Source organism: Pecten maximus, chromosome 8 (genome assembly GCF_902652985.1).
Source record: "Pecten maximus chromosome 8, xPecMax1.1, whole genome shotgun sequence".
Classification (NCBI taxonomy): Eukaryota; Metazoa; Mollusca; class Bivalvia; order Pectinida; family Pectinidae; genus Pecten; species Pecten maximus.
This window is the reverse complement of record NC_047022.1, coordinates 12,408,975-12,430,908: the sequence shown is the minus strand read 5'-3', so window position 1 is coordinate 12,430,908 and position 21,934 is coordinate 12,408,975. Positions and strand designations below refer to the sequence as shown.

General features: G+C 37.0%; 1 protein-coding gene across 9 annotated transcripts in view; it reads right to left on the bottom strand.

Moving 5' to 3' along the window:
• LOC117332479 (anucleate primary sterigmata protein B-like) overlaps positions 1–21,934 on the bottom strand; it is a 118,774-nt gene that overhangs the window by 16,975 nt on the left and 79,865 nt on the right. For 8 of the 9 annotated variants that reach the window (XM_033891396.1, XM_033891397.1, XM_033891395.1 and 5 more), the window contains 12 exons: positions 17,988–18,162; positions 15,413–16,054; positions 14,502–14,579; positions 12,634–12,705; positions 12,040–12,155; positions 7,571–7,733; positions 5,583–5,747; positions 4,261–4,383; positions 3,048–3,226; positions 2,580–2,685; positions 2,158–2,316; positions 1,827–1,835 (listed from right to left, as the gene is read on the bottom strand). In XM_033891396.1, the coding sequence (XP_033747287.1) occupies positions 1,827–1,835; positions 2,158–2,316; positions 2,580–2,685; positions 3,048–3,226; positions 4,261–4,383; positions 5,583–5,747; positions 7,571–7,733; positions 12,040–12,155; positions 12,634–12,705; positions 14,502–14,579; positions 15,413–16,054; positions 17,988–18,162 (1,987 nt within the window). The remainder of the gene's footprint in view (positions 1–1,826; positions 1,836–2,157; positions 2,317–2,579; positions 2,686–3,047; positions 3,227–4,260; positions 4,384–5,582; positions 5,748–7,570; positions 7,734–12,039; positions 12,156–12,633; positions 12,706–14,501; positions 14,580–15,412; positions 16,055–17,987; positions 18,163–21,934) is intronic. The other variant, XM_033891398.1, reaches the window with a different exon arrangement.

Here is a 21,934-nt window from a genome sequence, read left to right as displayed (position 1 = left end):
AAAAATTTACCATATCAGTCCTAAAACTTACCCCTTCTTCCTGTGACAAAACTGGAGCATTTTACAGGTTGATAATCAAATGTATGTCCCAATACTACAGAGGGCTTATATGTGAACAAGGCTTTATTTGTGAGCAGGGGCTTGTTAGTGAGCAAGGGTTTATTTGTGGAGAAAATATGGCACAAGTTTGTGTAGTATTAACTAATTCAAGAGAAAGAAGCCTAATTGCAGGTGAAGAAACACTGCTACAATTAACAAATGTGGTTTATCACAAGTTAAGATGTTAAATAAACTTCAAATCAATACCTCTTATGCATAAATGTAGGGAAAATAGTTTCACCATAATTTCTTGTCTATTGCCATAGCCAGACTACACTATTTTTTCAGTAATATGTAACCATATGTTTCAAACAATTAAGCTTAAACACTAGTTCAGCTTCATGCATGAATGATGTGGATTTAATTAAAAATGTATGAATCCCAATTTTCAACAATAAAAAATGTGGCAAAATTATTCAAAGTCCAAAATGAACTGTCACTTCAAAGGGTCACCCCTAGGGTTAATTTTTCATTCTTGGTCATAAGAACGTGTCAATCAAGTTTAATGCATGCTGCATGCGTACTTAGTTTACAGATTAACATAACAACAAACCATACCATCAGGGATATTAGTTATTGTATAAACAATACAGGAACTAAAATTAGCACCATCATGTTTTATCATAAGGCTTAAAAAAGTATATTTTTATATACTTGTAGTAGCTAGGTATGAAATATACACCAGGGTGGGTTATGTGAGGATTCATTTCACAATATACAGTCAAACCTGTATTAAGCGGTCACCAAAGGGACCGACAGATATTGGCTGCTTAAGACAGGTGGCTGCTTAAACCAGGTTGGCCAGAAACGGCCTGTTGCCTAATCATTTTTTCAACAGTTTATGGAATTTATCATATTATAATGCACTTATTGATATTGATAACAATACACCATGTACAGTGTATTTTGAAATGAAAACCAACAAAGATCAAAGTTTTGATGTATTTGATAAAAATACCTGGTCATGTGATCATCGCGGATGTTTACTTCCGGACAGAATGGCCACTGAATACAGGACGATACAACAACTCAGGGCAGATTTTTGTGGCCGTTGGCCGCGTTAGACAGGTGACCGCTTATTTAAGGTTCGTTATATAGTGTTTTCCATCGGGCGGACCACAGACTGGCCGCTTAACGGAGTAGGCCGCTTATTCAAGGTGGCCGTTAGAGCAGGTTTGACTGTACTGTGAATATTCTAGAGTGTTACAGGCTATCTAACAGTACATGTACTATCAAAAATTTACAGTATCAGTAAATTTGATGTACAACAGATTGGGTTATCTAAAGATAATTTTATTTCACAAAAATGATAGTTTCGATCAAGTATCGGGCTATCTAACAGCACTGTCATATTGAAAGTGCTATATAAGATCATCTCAGAAATATCTATATTTACTGAATCAGTATAACTATAATGAAGGCCAGATTGGGACATCTGAAGATTAATTTTTTTTATTTCACAAAAATGATATTTTGGAATGTCTGGCTATCTAACAGGACTGTGATTGAAAGTGCTTAATAATTAATATCACCTCAGAAATATCTATATTTCTATAAATTCTATTTTCACCAGTGTGGGTTATCTGAAGAGATTTATTTCACAACACTGATACCTTGGACTATCGGGCTATCTAACAGTACTGGCATTACACAAGAAATTATTGATATAAACTCTATATGTGATGAGTAAGTAAAACATGAAAACGCAGGACGACACATTATAATACCTGTTTGTACTGGAAGCCAAACATACACACATTTAACATTTCACACAATGGAACAACATTAACTATACATAAATCAGCATCAATTCAATAACCAGTTTCAACAGTTTCTATAAACCATATTCACTTCAATTATTTTATCTTGAATAATGCATGGTTACGAACAACAAGAAAACACATGAAAAGCATTTTTGCCACTGACCCCTTCACCAAAACAAAGCAATGCATTTACAAATTTGGAAAAGCATACACTGGAAATATCTCACATAGATAAACAGATAATACTTAAAAGTTAGGAGACTTCCACAAGGGGAAGTAACTGTTGGTCTCTCACCTTGACAAGGTTGACATGTTCTGTGATGTGGTGTGACAGTTTGTCATCGGCACGCATCGTGGTGTCACGACGTTCCTGTTCCAGTTCTCGACGAAGGGTCTCTAGAGCCTGCTGTTTGTCGAGGAACATGTTTTCTCTCAGTTGGACCATGGCCGAGTCCTACATTATATCAGTATATAAACTGTACTGTCAAACTATCCTTATCTTTATAACCTAATTCTCTACATCTGGCTCATATTCAATAAATTAATTTGATTTTACTGTTAAAAGTATGACAATCCAAAATATTATTTTGTTAACTTTGTAAGGTTGTTTTAAGTTATAATCTAAGGTTAATTAGGAGAGAATATATATCAAGAAAACCAATTTCAAAAATTGATTTACAAATACCAACAGTTTTTGTACATCTCATCCAAACGTACCATCTCCTTCCTGAGATTCTGCAGTGTACGCTTGTGATCCTCCATCATGCTCTCCTTGGCGGTTATCTCCCTTGTTAGTTTCTGATTGAGATCAGAACTTCTCTCACTGAAAAGGTGACATATAAAAGTGATGTGAACCTTTGACATGGTTATAAATTCTCTAAATAAAAAGAGCGAGACAGGCAAATGCTATAGCTACCTGAGATATAACATATGACTAATATAGTTACCTGAGATTAGCTATGAGGTTGTTGCTATAGTTTCCCAAGATAAGCTATGAGGTCATTGATATATTAACCTGAGATTAGCTATAATGTAACTGCTATAATCACCTGAGATTAGCTATAAGGTAACTGCTATAATCACCTGAGATTAGCTATAATGTAACTGCTATAGTTACCTGAGATTAGCTATAATGTAACTGCTATAATCACCTGAGATTAGCTATAATGTAACTGCTATAATCACCTGAGATTAGCTATAATGTTGTCTCGCTCCTTTATGGCCTCCTGGTGATGATTGACCTTACGACCTAGATCATCAATCTCGTTCTTCATCTCCCCAGATTCCCTGGAGACATTGCGTTTTGTTTCGGCCATGTTGTACCTGGACTTCTCACGTAGGTCTTCATACAGTTTTGTCTTCTCCTGGTAACACACCATACAATTACTTATTATCATCAGAAAAACATTATATCAAATCTTCTCCTCTAAATTTCTTAAGTTCCATGAGACAGAACTTTGTCTCAAGAGATTTTGCTTTTATATTCTGATTTGATGATCTCACCTTACAAAATACAATTTATGCCCAGCAGATTGCATATAATTTCCAGAACAATAAACTGTCCCTGGTTTAAATTTTACCATGCTTCACACTATTTACCAATCCTGATTTACTATAGACCAAAGTCAAAAAAGGTCCAATTGGCCTGCATCCTGTATTCACTTCTTTGATGATTCTTTGAAGTTAATCAAAATAACCTAATTATATGCCCTTCTAAGTTAATCAAGAGATCCTTCAAGTGTTTTAACAAATATGACCCTGTGACCTTGAATTGCTTCAAAATAATTTCATTTCTTTTTGTAAACTTTGTATCATCCCAACTTCCTATGAAACATTTTGATTCTAGGCCTTTTAGTAAATCAGAAGAATTCATTTGAGTGTTTGAACATGTAGTCCTATAACCTTGAATATGGATCAAGGTCATCTATTTTCACAAACTTTCTTACCTGTCATCAAAGGAATCAAAAGATCTACTAGCCACTTAATATCATGATTCTAGACCTTTTGTTGAATTTTTTAACAAATTTGATATTTGTGACCTTGAATATAGGTCAAGGTCACTTCGTTTTGCAAACTTTGTCCGGCTGCATCCCAGGAACCTACTGCAGAAAAATTTATATGATTCCAGACATTTTGGTCTTTGACAAGTATTAGACAGAAGACAGACAATGGACTTATGCCAAGGCATAAGGTCACCAGCCCACAGGGCCAAATGAGCTTATAAATGTTTAAAATCCAAGGGTTACATTCTCCATTAGTTTTCTCATATGCAGAGTTAGTCCATGAATATGACATAAACAAGGACAACATGATTTTAAAATGCTTTTCGCCTGTAAATGTCACTCGTCGACTCAAAGTAACAAGTGAAAATTATAGTTACTTAGACATTATATCTTACATGGATGATTTCATTTTTCTCCTTTTCCATCCGTCTGTAAGCCGTGTCCATCTTATGTAGACGTAACGCTACGTCATCACCATCATGTCTCTCCTCTAACTTCATGTTCAGTGTCTCGATCTCCTACAACAGTGAGTGGGATATGTACAAGTATGTATCTTCTGTATTTTCTACTGCTATCGATTACCAACATCTTTTAATTGAATACAGAGAAATGTATATAGGTTTTTAGGAATTCTGTATTCAAACTGATATGTTTAATGTATCATTTAAGGATTGAATCTTGATTTGGTCGATTTCATGGGGTCATGAATTGAGTTGCTCTTGAGACAAATTTAATGAACTGCATTGAGCAGTTCATGTTGAATTTGTCTCAAGAGCAACTCAATTCATGACCCCATGAAATCGACCAAATCAAGATTCAATCCTTATATTTCAATTGTTTTTTTTTCGAATAAAAAAAGTCGGTCTAGATATTAATGTCTCGAAGCTTGTGTAAGTCCAAATGCGGAAAAGCCCGAGGAGTTCCGGATTGTGCATGTCGAGTCGGTCGAGTAAAATAGTCCGCCATTTTAGGATTAAAAAAATGCATTATTTTGTCAAAATAGAAGTATTTAGCACATCTGGTCTTTCATAAAATACAAGAATACATTATGAATTTGATAATTTTAATAATTATTCCATGTTTGTAATAACAATGTAGAAAAAGTGAAATCACTCCGCGGAAGGATTTTGTCTAGGTATTCATATGCACTTATCAGTGTTAATCTGGTCAAATTCATGGGCAAATGAAACAGATTAAGTTTGGTAGTTTCATTGAGTCCAACTTGAGTAGAAATTGAAATATTGCTAATTAATGTTTCAAAAATAAAGTTTAGACTTATTGAATTTTAATGTACGTATCTTTTAACTGAATAAATTTATTTTCGAGTCCCATATTTAAATTGATGTATTGAATATGTGTCTGCTTTAACTTGATATAAATTATTTAAAAATAAGATTAAGATTAATTAAATACATTGTATACATCTTTAAATTGAATATTTTCAATTTCAAAATATTTTGTTAACACAACAAGTATAAAACAAAGTATGCTTTATACATAGAAGATTATTAAAATTTGGTATTTGACAAAAGGGATTGGATAACAAGCTTAGCCTTTATAAGTCCTTTTCTTAAATTAAATATATGTATTTTTTTAATGTAACAAATGCTGTATATTTTGTCTAATACATTGTTGTATATTAACATTTGATAAATTGTGTATTGTTCCACATTCGTCACAAATAACGGCGAGACATGTAACTTTTGTGTATAACTACCTCCTTGAGGTCCTCCTTTTCCTTGCGAGCTTTACGGTGCTCATTGAACAAGTCTTCCTTAGCAAGCTCCAGCTGACGGACCACTTCATCTCGTTCCAGCTCTAGACCATCCATCTGTCGCAGACGAATCTTGAGGCTGTCATTCTCCTTCACAAGTTCGTTAGTCTACAATTTCAAGGATGCATATCAGTGTGAAGAATATTAAGGTTGACACCAATTTAAGGTCATATTACCTGTGTTTATTAATATTACCTGTGTTTATTAATATTACCTGTATTTATTAATATTACCTGTGTTTATTAATATTCCTGTGTTTATTAATATTACCTGTGTTTATTAATATTACCTGTGTTTATTAATATTACCTGTGTTTATAATATTACCTGTGTTTATTAATATTATCTGTGTTTATTAATATTACCTGTGTTTATTAATATTACCTGTGTATATTAATATTACCTGTGTTTATTAATATTACCTGTATTTATAAATATAAGGTTGATGCAAGGTCAGGGGTCTATAAATACTGCGACATATAATCAGGTGTATAAGACAGTATACATTCATATGTCAACTAATTTAAGGTCATATTACCTGTGTTTATAAATATAAGGTTGATGCAAGGTCAGGGGTCTATATAAATGAATATGGTGTCTAGGACAACATCAAGATCAAGTGTCTATACCTGGGTAATTCTACGGTTGCATATATAGCATGGTTCATACAGATTTTGAGACAGCAAATGCCAGGACCTTTACAGGACCGTTTCTGATTAAATTCAAGAATTTTACCAAGACAATGACCAATTACCTTTGGTGACATTTTGATAGAAACATATAGTACAAAGTTTAGTGTTATTACTAAGTAATAGAATCATAAGAACACTGAATTGGCTGCACGTAACAATCCCTGCAAAGACAGTGAAATATAGCTATCAATTTTGTCAACATGCATACTCTGAAAATTTGTTTTTTTGAAAATTCAAGAGTTGTTATAATATTTTTCATTTTATTAGAACAATAAAGTCATATTCATAAATTCAAGGAGTTTTCAAGATGCTTCTGCCAAATTCCAAGACTTTATGGCATGGCACTAATTTCCAATATGACTTTTCCAGGCAAGGGTTGAAATTCAAAGACTTTTCATATCTGTATGAACCATGTATATGTGTCTAGTTAAGAAATAATTAACGATGATTCGTGTATTGCTGCAGGATATACAACGAGGGCGAGGATATTTTGCAATTAAATTAATAATGAAGGCCGCAGGCCTGAGTTATTAATTAAAATTGCAAAATATCCGAGTCCGAGTTGCATATGCTGCAACAATACACGAGTCAAAGTTGATTATTTCTATTCTACCATGTACTGTTTAGTTCTGAGATCGACCTCTTTCTAATAGAAAAACAGCAAAGAAACCCCGAGAAAACATTGTAATTTATTTCTTGAGTATTGCATTATTTGTTGATGAAATATACATTTCTTTACAGACACTACAGTACTACGATCAAGATCAAAAATTGAACGAAAGACTAACCCATTAGCCCACTCGTCTATAGTAACCTTACATAAAGTGTGTGAATATTAGATATATAAAATTGTAACAGCCTTGACTCACGAGCGTGTATTATTGGAAAATAATACATGGTTTTAAACCAATCAAAACTGGCGTTGCATAGCAAACATGGTAGAATAGCTGATATAAAGTCATGTGTCTACATATACAAGGTTGTGCTAGGTACCCAACATAATGAGGTCAATACAAGGTCAAATGCCTATATATATATATATATAAAGTCACACGTTAACAAATATAAATACGGATAAGATCGTAACAAATATAAATACGGATAAGATCGTAACAAATATAAATACGGATAAGATCGTAACAAATATAAATACGGATAAGATCGTAACTAACAACTGCCTCTTCTCTCCATGTATAATGAGATCTATTACAGTCCTACAAGATTTCCATAATATCCTCACCCTGTCGTCACTCATGTCGGGACACCTCCTGTCTCCAATACGAGCCCTTTCTTTGTCTTCTATTTCTTTCATCTCCTTCTTCTTCCTCTGAAGGTCTTCAGACATTCGTTCGTAGTCCTTCAGGAGGTTCTCGCGCTTAAACTCAGTCAGCATCAACTGGGTCCTAATAACAGGTGTTGATTCAAAATTTGTAAAAACAATTCAGGATCGATTGCATTATTTTAATGCCCATCACTAAAACTAGGAGTTATTGAGAAAAGAAAGAAATATTAGACAAATATTGTTTGGCACTATGGGTAATATGGGAGTTTATGGACTAGTCAGTCACCCTCAAATATGTTTATGGAGAGAAGCAAAGCTGAGGTCCACATACATATTTTTGGGTGACTGACCAGTCCATAAACTGTCATGTTGCCCGAAGAGATATGCAATATTTGTTATATTATACCAAATCTGTCCAACATGGCAACATGATATGGGAATGTCTGGTATTATGTCGTAACAATATAGCATCGGCAAGTTGTCCATGACTCACAGGGCGTATATACTAAAATAGAGACCTGACCAACTACTAGAGTCAAACAGACACTAAAATGATTGAGGTGTGACCGGACCAACTACTAGAGTCAAACAGACACTAAAATGATTGAGGTGAGACCGGACCAACTACTAGAGTCATATAGACACTAAAATGATTGAGGTGAGACCGGACCAACTACTAGAGTCATATAGACACTAAAATGATTGAGGTGAGACCGGACCAACTACTAGAGTCATACAGACACTAAAATGATTGAGGTAAGACCAAACCAACTACTAGAGTCATACAAACACTAAAATGATTGAGGTGATACCGAAACAACTACTAGAGTCATATAGACACTAAAATGATTGAGGTGAGACCAGACTAACTACTAGAATCATATAGACACTAAAATGATTGAGGTGAGACCGGACCAACTACTAGAGTCATATAGACACTAAAATGATTGAGGTGAGACCGGACCAACTACTAGAGTCATACAGACACTAAAATGATTGAGGTAAGACCAAACCAACTACTAGAGTCATACAAACACTAAAATGATTGAGGTGATACCGAAACAACTACTAGAGTCATATAGACACTAAAATGATTGAGGTGAGACCAGACTAACTACTAGAATCATATAGACACTAAAATGATTGAGGTGAGACCGGACCAACTACTAGAGTGATAAAGATACTAAAATGATTGAGGTGAGACCGGACTAACTACTAGAATCATATAGATACTAAAATGATTGAGGTGAGACCGGACCAACTACTAGAGTGATAAAGATACTAAAATGATTGAGGTGAGACCGGACTAACTACTAGAGTCATATAGACACTAAAATGATTGAGGTGAGACCGAAACAACTACTAGAGTCATATAGACACTAAAATGATTGAGGTGAGACCGGACCAACTACTAGAGTCATACAGACACTAAAATGATTGAGGTGAGACCGGACTAACTACTAGAGTCATACAGACACTAAAATGATTGAGGTGAGACCGGACTAACTACTAGAGTCAAACAGACACTAAAATGATTGAGGCGAGACCGGACCAACTACTAGAGTCAAACAGACACTAAAATGATTGAGGTGAGACCGAAACAACTACTAGAGTCATATAGACACTAAAATGATTGAGGTGAGACCGGACCAACTACTAGAGTCATACAGACACTAAAATGATTGAGGTGAGACCGGACCAACTACTAGAGTCATACAAACACTAAAATGATTGAGGTGATACCGAAACAACTACTAGAGTCATATAGACACTAAAATGATTGAGGTGAGACCAGACTAACTACTAGAATCATATAGACACTAAAATGATTGAGGTGAGACCGGACCAACTACTAGAGTGATAAAGATACTAAAATGATTGAGGTGAGACCGGACTAACTACTAGAGTCATATAGACACTAAAATGATTGAGGTGAGACCGGACTAACTACTAGAGTCAAACAGACACTAAAATGATTGAGGCGAGACCGGACCAACTACTAGAGTCAAACAGACACTAAAATGATTGAGGTGAGACCGAAACAACTACTAGAGTCAAACAGACACTAAAATGATTGAGGTGTGACCGGACTAACTACTAGAGTCAAACAGACACTAAAATGATTGAGGTGAGACCGGACTAACTACTAGAGTCAAACAGACACTAAAATGATTGAGGTGATACCGGACCAACTACTAGAGTCATATAGACACTAAAATGATTGAGGTGAGACCAGACTAACTACTAGAGTCAAACAGACACTAAAATGATTGAGGTGATACCGGACCAACTACTAGAGTCATATAGACACTAAAATGATTGAGGTGTGACCAGAACAACTACTAGAGTCATATAGACACTAAAATGATTGAGGTGAGACCGGACCAACTACTAGAGTCAAACAGACACTAAAATGATTGAGGCGAGACCGGACCAACTACTAGAGTCAAACAGACACTAAAATGATTGAGGTGAGACCGAAACAACTACTAGAGTCAAACAGACACTAAAATGATTGAGGTGTGACCGGACTAACTACTAGAGTCAAACAGACACTAAAATGATTGAGGTGAGACCGGACTAACTACTAGAGTCAAACAGACACTAAAATGATTGAGGTGATACCGGACCAACTACTAGAGTCATATAGACACTAAAATGATTGAGGTGAGACCAGACTAACTACTAGAGTCAAACAGACACTAAAATGATTGAGGTGATACCGGACCAACTACTAGAGTCATATAGACACTAAAATGATTGAGGTGTGACCAGAACAACTACTAGAGTCATATAGACACTAAAATGATTGAGGTGAGACCGAAACAACTACTAGAGTCAAACAGACACTAAAATGATTGAGGTGAGACCGAAACAACTACTAGAGTCAAACAGACACTAAAATGATTGAGGTGTGACCGGACCAACTACTAGAGTCAAACAGACACTAAAATGATTGAGGTGTGACCGGACCAACTACTAGGGTCAAACAGACACTAAAATGATTGAGGTGAGACCGGACCAACTACTAGAGTCAAACAGACACTAAAATGATTGAGGTGTGACCGGACCAACTACTAGAGTCATATAGACACTAAAATGATTGAGGTGTGACCGGACCAACTACTAGAGTCAAACAGACACTAAAATGATTGAGGTGAGACCGGACCAACTACTAGAGTCAAACAGACACTAAAATGATTGAGGTGTGACCAGACCAACTACTAGAGTCAAACAGACACTAAAATGATTGAGGTGTGACCGGACTAACTACTAGAGTCATATAGACACTAAAATGATTGAGGTGTGACCGGACCAACTACTAGAGTCATATAGACACTAAAATGATTGAGGTGAGACCGGACCAACTACTAGAGTCAAACAGACACTAAAATGATTGAGGTGTGACCGGACCAACTACTTGAGTCAAACAGACACTAAAATGATTGAGGTGTGACCGGACCAACTACTAGAGTCAAACAGACACTAAAATGATTGAGGTGAGACCGGACCAACTACTAGAGTCATACAGACACTAAAATGATTGAGGTGTGACCGGACCAACTACTAGAGTCAAACAGACACTAAAATGATTGAGGTGAGACCGGACCAACTACTAGAGTCATATAGACACTAAAATGATTGAGGTGAGACCGGACCAACTACTAGAGTCAAACAGACACTAAAATGATTGAGGTGTGACCGGACTAACTACTAGAGTCAAACAGACACTAAAATGATTGAGGTGAGACCGGACCAACTACTAGAGTCATATAGACACTAAAATGATTGAGGTGAGACCGAACCAACTACTAGAGTCAAACAGACACTAAAATGATTGAGGTGTGACCGGACCAACTACTAGAGTCATGTAGATACTAAAATGATTGAGGTGTGACCGGACCAACTACTAGAGTCATATAGACACTAAAATGATTGAGGTGTGACCGGACCAACTACTAGAGTCATACAGACACTAAAATGATTGAGGTGTGACCGGACCAACTACTAGAGTCAAACAGACACTAAAATGATTGAGGTGTGACCGGACTAACTACTAGAGTCAAACAGACACTAAAATGATTGAGGTGTGACCGGACCAACTACTAGAGTCATATAGACACTAAAATGATTGAGGTGAGACCGAACCAACTACTAGAGTCAAACAGACACTAAAATGTTTGAGGTATAATATAACAATGTTAGACTGACAGAAAGCTGAGAATTATAGACAGAAAGATGATTTATATAATCACTACTTAACACTAACGATTCCTCAAGTAGTCACCGACATACAGCCAAGGTATACAGCCAAGGTATACAGCCAAGGTATACAGATCTATAGAATCCAGTTGTAAAGGTTTTCTTGTGACCAGAGACGAACATTGTTTTAAGAGTGATACCAGCTTCAATAAGGAATAACTTACTTAGCATCCTCGATCTGTGCGTTGACACCCTTCAGCTTTTTCTCGGCTATTTGGAGCTCAGCCCTGGAAGCCTTCCATGTACCCCGGCTATTTTCCATCTCCTCCGCAGAATCCACCTGTTCATCATATAAGAAAACCATTCTGAGCACACATAAATGATGATCATTCATCAGACTTCTGTAAAACCATCGGAAATTAGTAACTACCATTTAGTTTTTAATCATTCATTGAAAATGTTTAAGTGCTATATATAATGCCAGAGTACTTCAAAAATGATCAGATCTAAATTTAAATTTATGGTTTTCACATTGGTTATGAATTAATTAAAGTAATCGGCTATGGGTACTAAACATTATGCCTCATAAACCACTCAAAAGTCAACATTATAACTAACAGAAAAAGAAAATATATATTTAATAATAAAAACTCAAAAAAAAATGAACTTCATCTTAAGAAACACTGTTTCCAAAATTTTATCAATGAGTTCCCACCCTCTTCCATGCATTTTCAAAAATTGAATTTAAACTCCAAAATCCTAAGCATGAATGGTTTGAAGTTTAAAAACTTAATCCTATTAAATCTATTGATACTTACCCCTGGGTCATAAGAGTTCCTGCGTCTGTGGTTAAACCTGAAATTACTGCTGTCTCCCTGTAAGTCTGACACCTATAACAGTGGATAAAGGAATTGTACACAACTGATAAACAGACACTATTGCCTTCCAAGTTTAGGTACTGCCAGTACAATTCAGTTTTTGTGTAATTAGATTAACCCAAATTGTGTAAAAACTGCAAAATATAAAATCTAACAAAAACAAATGATGCACAACTTCTATCTAAGGGTGACTGATTTGTCTAATACATAATGGTTGTCAGGAAACTACAGAGAATATATCACACAAAAGCAAATTTGAAATGCAAATCAAAGCCTTTTATAACTAAGAAAATTAACTGTTCATTATCACAAGAAGCATTTAAAAATTCCATGACAAAAACTACTGAACAAAGAACTGAAGTGTCAGATACAGAGTTTGCCAAATGGTATGTGTTACATATATAATATACATATATTAGGACCTGTGGATTAGCACAAATATACCACTAAATGTTATGTATTGCGTCATTTCTTAAAACCACAAAACCTTGGCTACATAGTTTTTGACCCAAGAGGCAATTTAAAAATCAGCTTGGGATAAAAGGGAGTATGGCATTACAAATGCCCCCCTCCCCCACCGCCCCACCATCACCACATAGCATTATTTACATACATTTAAATAAATTCACATAAAAATAATTCAAAGTGGTAAAGTCACTAAAGGGTGACCATGAATTCTTTAATACTGACCAACGGACACCAAATCAAATCAGGTGTATAATTTGATGGTGTGATGTTATGGTGTGATGTTTTGGTGTGATGTTATGGTGAGATGGTGTGATGTTATGGTGTGATGTTATGGTGTGGTGTCATGGTGTGGTGTTATGGTGTGATGTTATGGTGTGATGTTATGGTGTGGTGTTATGGTGTGGTGTTATGGTGTGGTGTTATGGTGTGATGTTATGGTGTGATGTTATGGTGTGGTGTTATGGTGTGATGTTATGGTGTGGTGTTATGGTGTGGTGTTATGGTGTGATGTTATGGTGTGATGTTATGGTGTGGTGTTATGGTGTGGTGTTATGGTGTGGTGTTATGGTGTGATGTTATGGTGTGATGTTATGGTGTGATGTTATGGTGTGATGTTATGGTGTGATGGTGTGATGTTATGGTGTGGTGTCATGGTGTGGTGTTATGGTGTGATGTTATGGTGTGATGTTATGTTGTGATGTTATGGTGTGATGTTATGGTGTGATGTTAGGGTGTGATGGTGTGGTGTTATGGTGTGGTGTTATGGTGTGATGTAATGGTGTGATGTTATGGTGTGATGTAATGGTATGATGTTATGGTATGATGTAATGGTGTGATGTTATGGTATGATGTTATGGTGTGATGTTATGGTGTGATGTTATGGTATGATGTTATGGTGTGAAGTTATGGTATGATGTTAAGGTGTGATGTAATGGTGCGGTGTTATAGTGTGATGTCATGGTGTGATGTTATGGTGTGATGTTATGGTGTGGTGTCATGGTGTGATGTTATGGTGTGATGTTATAGTGTGATGTCATGGTGTGATGTTATGGTTTGATGTTATAGTGTGATGTCATGGTGTGGTGTGATGGTGTGATGTTATGGTGTGAATATGAACTGAATATTGAGGTTTAATGAGATATCTTACAAATAAACTTTGTGCTATGGACAGATTTTTTAACAACAAGTAAGTTTTTTCATGTGAAGGACACTGCAAGAGTTTGGATAACTTTGAACTTGTCGTTATGGTATGAGGCATTTAGATATGCTGAGTTCTACTGTACAATCTGGAAACCTGTTTATTCTGAACAGAAAGCTGTCCTACGGTACTATAAACTTACCAGACGACCCTCAACAGACTGCGACCTTGCCTTTGACCTCTGTGATGATGAAGGGAGCTGATCTTGGAAGGACACAGACTGGAATAGAATACATATTTCTAAGAAACATGAATATGTGGTTAGTAAGACTTTCTTGAACCAGTTTCCTCGTGATCAACACAATAAACTGATTAGATGCACTACCATATAGATTTAACTATAAGCTTTAACTCGATCTTGCTATGCAATGGATCAACATTATGAAATGTAAGAGTTTTTCAGGTGTGCTAGCCAAATAACATGTTTAAGTATCTTAAATATACATGTTTTAAGCAAAATGGTATAATACACAGGTTATTTTCTTAAAATTTCATATAAAAAAAGAAAAACAACAAAAAAACAAAACTGTTGCCAGGATGGCTGACTAATACCCAATGCTCCCTAAGCCTTCAATTTTGTCTACAAACACAGTTTAAGGTACATAGCTGCCATAGAAATATCCAAATAAAAAACAAGTGTACAACTTCTGAGAGGCTATAAACTACATCAGTCAAATTTGGATGAAAACTGTAGAAGTTGTCAGGACAACAGGCAGTCTACTAAAAATGAGCATAAATACAATCAAATTAGGCAGATCCCACAAAAAATAACCCCATGTGGACTTCACATGTGTGATGACTACATCTACAAAATTTTCGACAAGAACCCGTACACAGACAGATGTCCAATCGATGGATAATCTGGTTCAAGCTATAACTCCTTAACTTTGCTGTGGGCGTGTAAAAATGGAATATTACTTTTAGTTTTTTCATTTGAATGTTAAATTGGAGTCACATGTCCATGTGATATTCCATAGCCACTCAACTACCCTGAACTGAAATTATATCTAAAAGTATTCATATGGTTAATAACCGTATGAGTGTAAAACTGACCAGTTCTGATCTTGTGGAGTGGTCGAGTCCTGGCCGGGGACTGGCTGGACGTGGCCCTGTTAGGGAGGTGCTGTCTTTAAGCACACCCTGTAGAGGACTCCTTGGTCTGTCACTGGCTTTAGGACTGAGAGAACGAGCACGGAGCACTGACAAGTCCTGGTATTTTGCGGTGACAGGCAGCACAAGCTCCGGACCATGAGAATACGCTTCATCCTCCTGGCCAGCACGGGAACTGGAGAAGCTTGAGGAAGGATCCTGTTCCTGGAATGATGAGCTGCCACTTCTAAGGATGGGCGAAACTGATCTCTTGGGATCAGGGAATGAGGAATCAAGTCTAGGAGATGGGAGAGAAGTTCTAGACTTTGGATTAGGGGATGATGATCGGAATGGTTCTTCCCTTGAAGAAGAAACTGTCCTTTGAGGGTCCTCTCTTGAAGATGTGACAGATCTGGGATGCATTGGAGGCATGCCACTGATCCTATCTCGGGCTCGTAGAATTGGGCTGCGGGCCCTCGGCGGGGTTTTGTAGCCAGAGTCTTCGTAGTCTTGTAAAGTGGGACTGGATCGGCCCACGGGGTAGGAGACATCTTTGAGAGTATCATGACCTCCAGACTTTTCACTGCTCAGTTGATTGTAGGCAGGCTATAAAACAAAGAATATAAACATACATCATGTTATGAATATCATTAATATTTATAAATAAGCCCTGTTGGTAGGTTTGCTCAATATGGCATCAAATTGAATGCTTATACATAATTCATGGTCTCCAGTCTTATAAAATGCCAACTGTGGGATCAACCAAATCTGGTTCCACCACCAGCCTGAAGCCCTATAGTTTGAGTCCTACAAGCCCAATCATATTCCTAGATCTGTGCCTTAACCTCTGTTTATTCAAAATCCTTGAAGTTCTGATTATTTGAATGCCTGAATTCATAATCCTTGAAGTTCTGATTATTTATATGCCTTAATTGAACGCTAAATGTCTCTGGCAAGCCCAGTCATTTTGAATTGTAACTTCATGTAGCTCTACATGAAGTGTGATGCCCCTGGAGCCCCATTATTTAAGAAATAATTAACGATGATTCGTGTATTGTTGCAGGATATACGAGGACGAGGATATTTTGCAATTAAATTAATAACGAAGGCCGTAGGCCTGAGTTATTAATTAAAATTGCAAAATATCCGAGTCCGAGTTGTATATCCTGCAACAATACACGAGTCAAAGTTTATTATTTCTATTCTACCATGTACTGTTTAGTTCTGAGATCTACTTCTTTCTAATAGAAAAACGGCAAAGAAACCCCGGAAAAACCTTGTAATTTATTTCTTGAGTATTGCATTATTTGTTGATGAAATATACATTTCTTTACAAGCACTACAGTACTACGTTCAAGAACGTCTATCATATGGCATTGATTTTGAAAAAAAAGGGATGAAAAAAAGAAAGAAAAAAAAAAGCGGCCTTCGTAGGATTCGAACTCGCGTTGTGATAACAATTTAAGGAGAGACTAACCCATTAGCCCACTCGGCTAAACTAACCGTAATATCAAAGGGTGAATATTAGATACATAAACTTGTAACAGACGTGACTCACGAGCGTGTATTATTGACACGAGCGTGTAATATTGGAAAATAATACATGGTTTTAAACCAATCAAAACTGGCGTTGCATAGCAAACATGGTAGATTAACTGATAATCCTCAGATTGTAATTCTAATCTTTCCCTTATGCTCATCTATCCACTCATTAAAACAATATACGGTATGTTATGATTGGATTCCAGCAAGGTTACATGAAATCATATCTTTGCCTATACAGCTCATATTGTCCAATAATTCCAAACACAGTTTCATGGCATATTCTTTTAATTCTTTAATTAATGTTCCTTGTAATCACTAAGTTTTACTTCTAAAGCTCATTGCCAACTGTGTGCATATCCTGCAAGCTATACAAATTTGTACATCCTAGAATGCCCTTTTGAGCTTTCAGCATTTCCTTTTTCATAAATGTACAAAAATGTAGACTATGCATTTTATTTGTTTCCTTAGCCTGCACATGAGTGATTGGCACACTATATGACTGAGATTGGTATACTGTTAAGTGTGATGTTAACAGCCTTCGACAAAACTGATGATTTCTAGCAAAACAAAATATAATTTTTTTGTTGAGTTTATTATCCATTAAGATTCAATGGCCTGCTCACAGGTATTAATGGCAGGTGAATGGAGTCTGTTCTGTTTTTATATGATGCTACATTTTACTTATTTCCCGTGGGTTCATCTGCCATTGTGGGTAGTAAGAGAAAATCATGAAGGTCCATTGAATACAGTATCTTATGATTGGATTGCTGTATTGTCACGTACTTCGAAACCTACATGGGGTAGTTGCCAGGTACTGACCGTAGGCCGGTGGTTTTTCTCCGGGTACTCCGCTTTCCTCCACCCCCAAAACCTGACACGTCCTTAAATGACCCTGGCTTTTAATAGGACGTTAAACAAAAACAAACCAAATTGTCATGTACCCCATAAGTCCCCTAAATACCACAGAGTCCAAATAAATCTTGTATAAATCTACCTTATCCATGCTAGAGCCAAGGTCCAGTAATGTCCGTGTTGGGGATTTAGAATCCCTCCTAGACGCTGGTGAATTGGATCGGCGCTCATTCTCTATCTCCTGCTGAATCCTAGACGACTCTCGATCAATCTCTCGACGTACGTCATCCACTGAGGACGTGGTCTTGATCGGTGACCTGTAAACACAATAATCACTTGTTAATTTCTTTCATAAATTAAGCTTATATATGGTCTTTATGCTGCTAGAATGTGAAAAAGCCATTTCTTCTTCTTTTGTGAAAATGACAAGCTGTCAATAGATTGATGAGTATATGCCATGTGATATACATAGGAGAGTAATTTGTATTTTTGGTTGTTTTTGTTATGATAAAACTATGTTGTGGCATTATATGACACAGGTAGGGTAGCTTTAAATGCTTCCACTGTGTCAGCTGAAATACTGATCGAGGGAGAGGGTTCCACTAAGTGATTGTACGAAGATAGAAAATGTATAGGTGTCTTTTTGGATATCTGACCTGTTTGAAAGCATGAGTGTTTCGGTGAGAAGACCTGGTTCTTGTATCTGCTGGAATTAAGAGATCTGTTGGGTTTATTACAAAAGATTATTAAGACTCTGAAGTATGTTCTGCGTCTATAAGGGGACGCCAGTGTAATGTTTCAATCATTTCAGTTACGGAGCTAGGGATATGAAATCTGTTTTAAACAAACCTAGCGGCAAAACATTTATTTATATACCTACAGTAATGGCTTTAACTCTTGGATAATTTTGTTCATGTTTGTCACAGATTTCTCCGTAAGTCCGAAATAGAATCCTAAGTAACATACATTTGTAATGGGAGATAGAAAACATGATAACCAGATAAGAGTCAAGTACCCTAGACGAACATTCTAGCCAGGTGAGCTAACCGTACTGTACAAGACCCTATACCACAATCTGTGGGACAGTCCAACACCAAAGGTAAACGAGAAGGAAAAAATATAACAACCAAATGAGGACCGAAACCTATGGTCCTCCCCACCTGGCCATCCACGATCAGCCCAGTCCAGTTCCTCTACACCTATACAGATAATGGAATCCAGTTCCTCTACACCTATACAGATAATGGAGTCCAGTTCCTCTACACCTATACAGATAATGGAATCCAGTTCCTCTACACCTATACAGATAATGGAATCCAGTTCCTCTACACCTATACAGATAATGGAATCCAGTTCCTCTACACCTATACAGATAATGGAATCCAGTTCCTCTACACCTATACAGATAATGGAGTCCTGAGTTCCTTTACACCTATACAGATAATGGAATCCTGAGTTCCTTTACACCTATACAGATAATGGAGTCCAGTTCCTTCACACATATACAGATGATGGAGTCCAGTTCCTCTACACCTATACAGATAATGGAGTCCTGAGTTCCTTTACACCTATACAGATAATGGAATCCTGAGTTCCTTTACACCTATACAGATAATGGAGTCCAGTTCCTTTACACCTATACAGATAATGGAGTCCAGTTCCTTTACACATATACAGATGATGGAATCCAGTTCCTTTACACCTATACAGATAATGGAGTCCAGTTCCTCTACACCTATACAGATAATGGAGTCCTGAGTTCCTTTACACCTATACAGATAATATAATCCCGAGTTCCTTTACACCTATACAGATAATGGAGTCCAGTTCCTTTACACATATACAGATGATGGAATCCAGTTCCTTTACACCTATACAGATAATGGAGTCCAGTTCCTCTACACCTATACAGATAATGGAGTCCAGTTCCTCTTCACCTATACAGATAATGGAATCCAGTTCCTCTACACCGGCCTATACAGATAATGGAATCCAGTTCCTCTACACCTATACAGATAATGGAATCCAGTTCCTCTACACCGGCCTATACAGATAATGGAATCCAGTTCCTCTACACCTATACAGATAATGGAATCCAGTTCCTCTACACCTATACAGATAATGGAGTCCAGTTCCTCTACACCTATACAGATAATGGAATCCAGTTCCTCTACACCTATACAGATAATGGAATCCAGTTCCTCTACACCTATACATATAATGGAGTCCAGTTCCTCTACACCTATACAGATAATGGAATCCAGTTCCTCTACACCTATACAGATAATGGAATCCAGTTCCTCTACACCTATACATATAATGGAGTCCAGTTCCTCTACACCTATACAGATAATGGAATCCAGTTCCTCTACACCTATACAGATAATGGAGTCCAGTTCCTCTACACCTATACAGATAATGGAATCCAGTTCCTCTACACCTATAAATATAATGGAGTCCAGTTCCTCTACACCTATACAGATAATGGAATCCAGTTCCTCTACACCTATACAGATAATGGAGTCCAGTTCCTCTACACCTATACAGATAATGGAGTCCAGTTCCTCTACACCTATACAGATAATGGAATCCAGTTCCTCTACACCTATACAGATAATGGAGTCCAGTTCCTCTACACCTATACATATAATGGAATCCAGTTCCTCTACACCTATACAGATAATGGAGTCCAGTTCCTCTACAACTCTAAAACATGAACATGACCATCATTAGTGATAATGGAGTCCAGTTCCTCTACAACACTAAAACATGGACATGACCATCATCACTGAAAATGGAGTCCAGTTCCTCTACACAAACATGGACATGACCATCATTACTGATAATGGAGTCCAGTTCCTCTACACAAACATGGACATGACCATCATTACTGATAATGGAGTCCAGTTCCTCTACAACACTAAAACATGGACATGACCATCGTCACTGAAAATGGAGTCCAGTTCCTCTATACAAACATGGACATGACCATCATCACTGATAATGGAGTCCAGTTCCTCTATACAAACATGGACATGACCATCATTAGTGATAATGGAGTCCAGTTCCTCTATACAAACATGGACATGACCATCATTAGTGATAATGGAGTCCAGTTCCTCTATACAAACATGGACATGGCCATCATTAGTGATAATAGAGTCCAGTTCCTCTACACAAACATGGACATGACCATCATTACTGATAATGGAGTCCAGTTCCTCTATACAAACATGGACATGACCATCATTACTGATAATGGAGTCCAGTTCCTCTACACAAACATGGACATGACCATCATTAGTGATAATGGAGTCCAGTTCCTCTACACAAACATGGACATGACCATCATCACTGATAATGGAGTCCAGTTCCTCTACACAAACATGGACATGGCCATCATTAGTGATAATGGAGTCCAGTTCCTCTACACAAACATGGACATGACCATCATCACTGATAATGGAGTCCAGTTCCTCTACACAAACATGGACATGACCATCATTACTGATAATGGAGTCCAGTTCCTCTACAACACTAAAATGTATAGGTGTCTTTTTGGATATCTGACCTGTTTGAAAGCATGAGTGTTTCGGTGAGAAGACCTGGTTCTTGTATCTGCTGGAATTAAGAGATCTGTTGGGTTTATTACAAAAGATTATTAAGACTCTGAAGTATGTTCTGCGTCTATAAGGGGACGCCAGTGTAATGTTTCAATCATTTCAGTTACGGAGCTAGGGATATGAAATCTGTTTTAAACAAACCTAGCGGCAAAACATTTATTTATATACCTACAGTAATGGCTTTAACTCTTGGATAATTTTGTTCATGTTTGTCACAGATTTCTCCGTAAGTCCGAAATAGAATCCTAAGTAACATACATTTGTAATGGGAGATAGAAAACATGATAACCAGATAAGAGTCAAGTACCCTAGACGAACATTCTAGCCAGGTGAGCTAACCGTACTGTACAAGACCCTATACCACAATCTGTGGGACAGTCCAACACCAAAGGTAAACGAGAAGGAAAAAATATAACAACCAAACGAGGACCGAAACCTAGGGTCCTCCCCACCTGGCCACCCACGA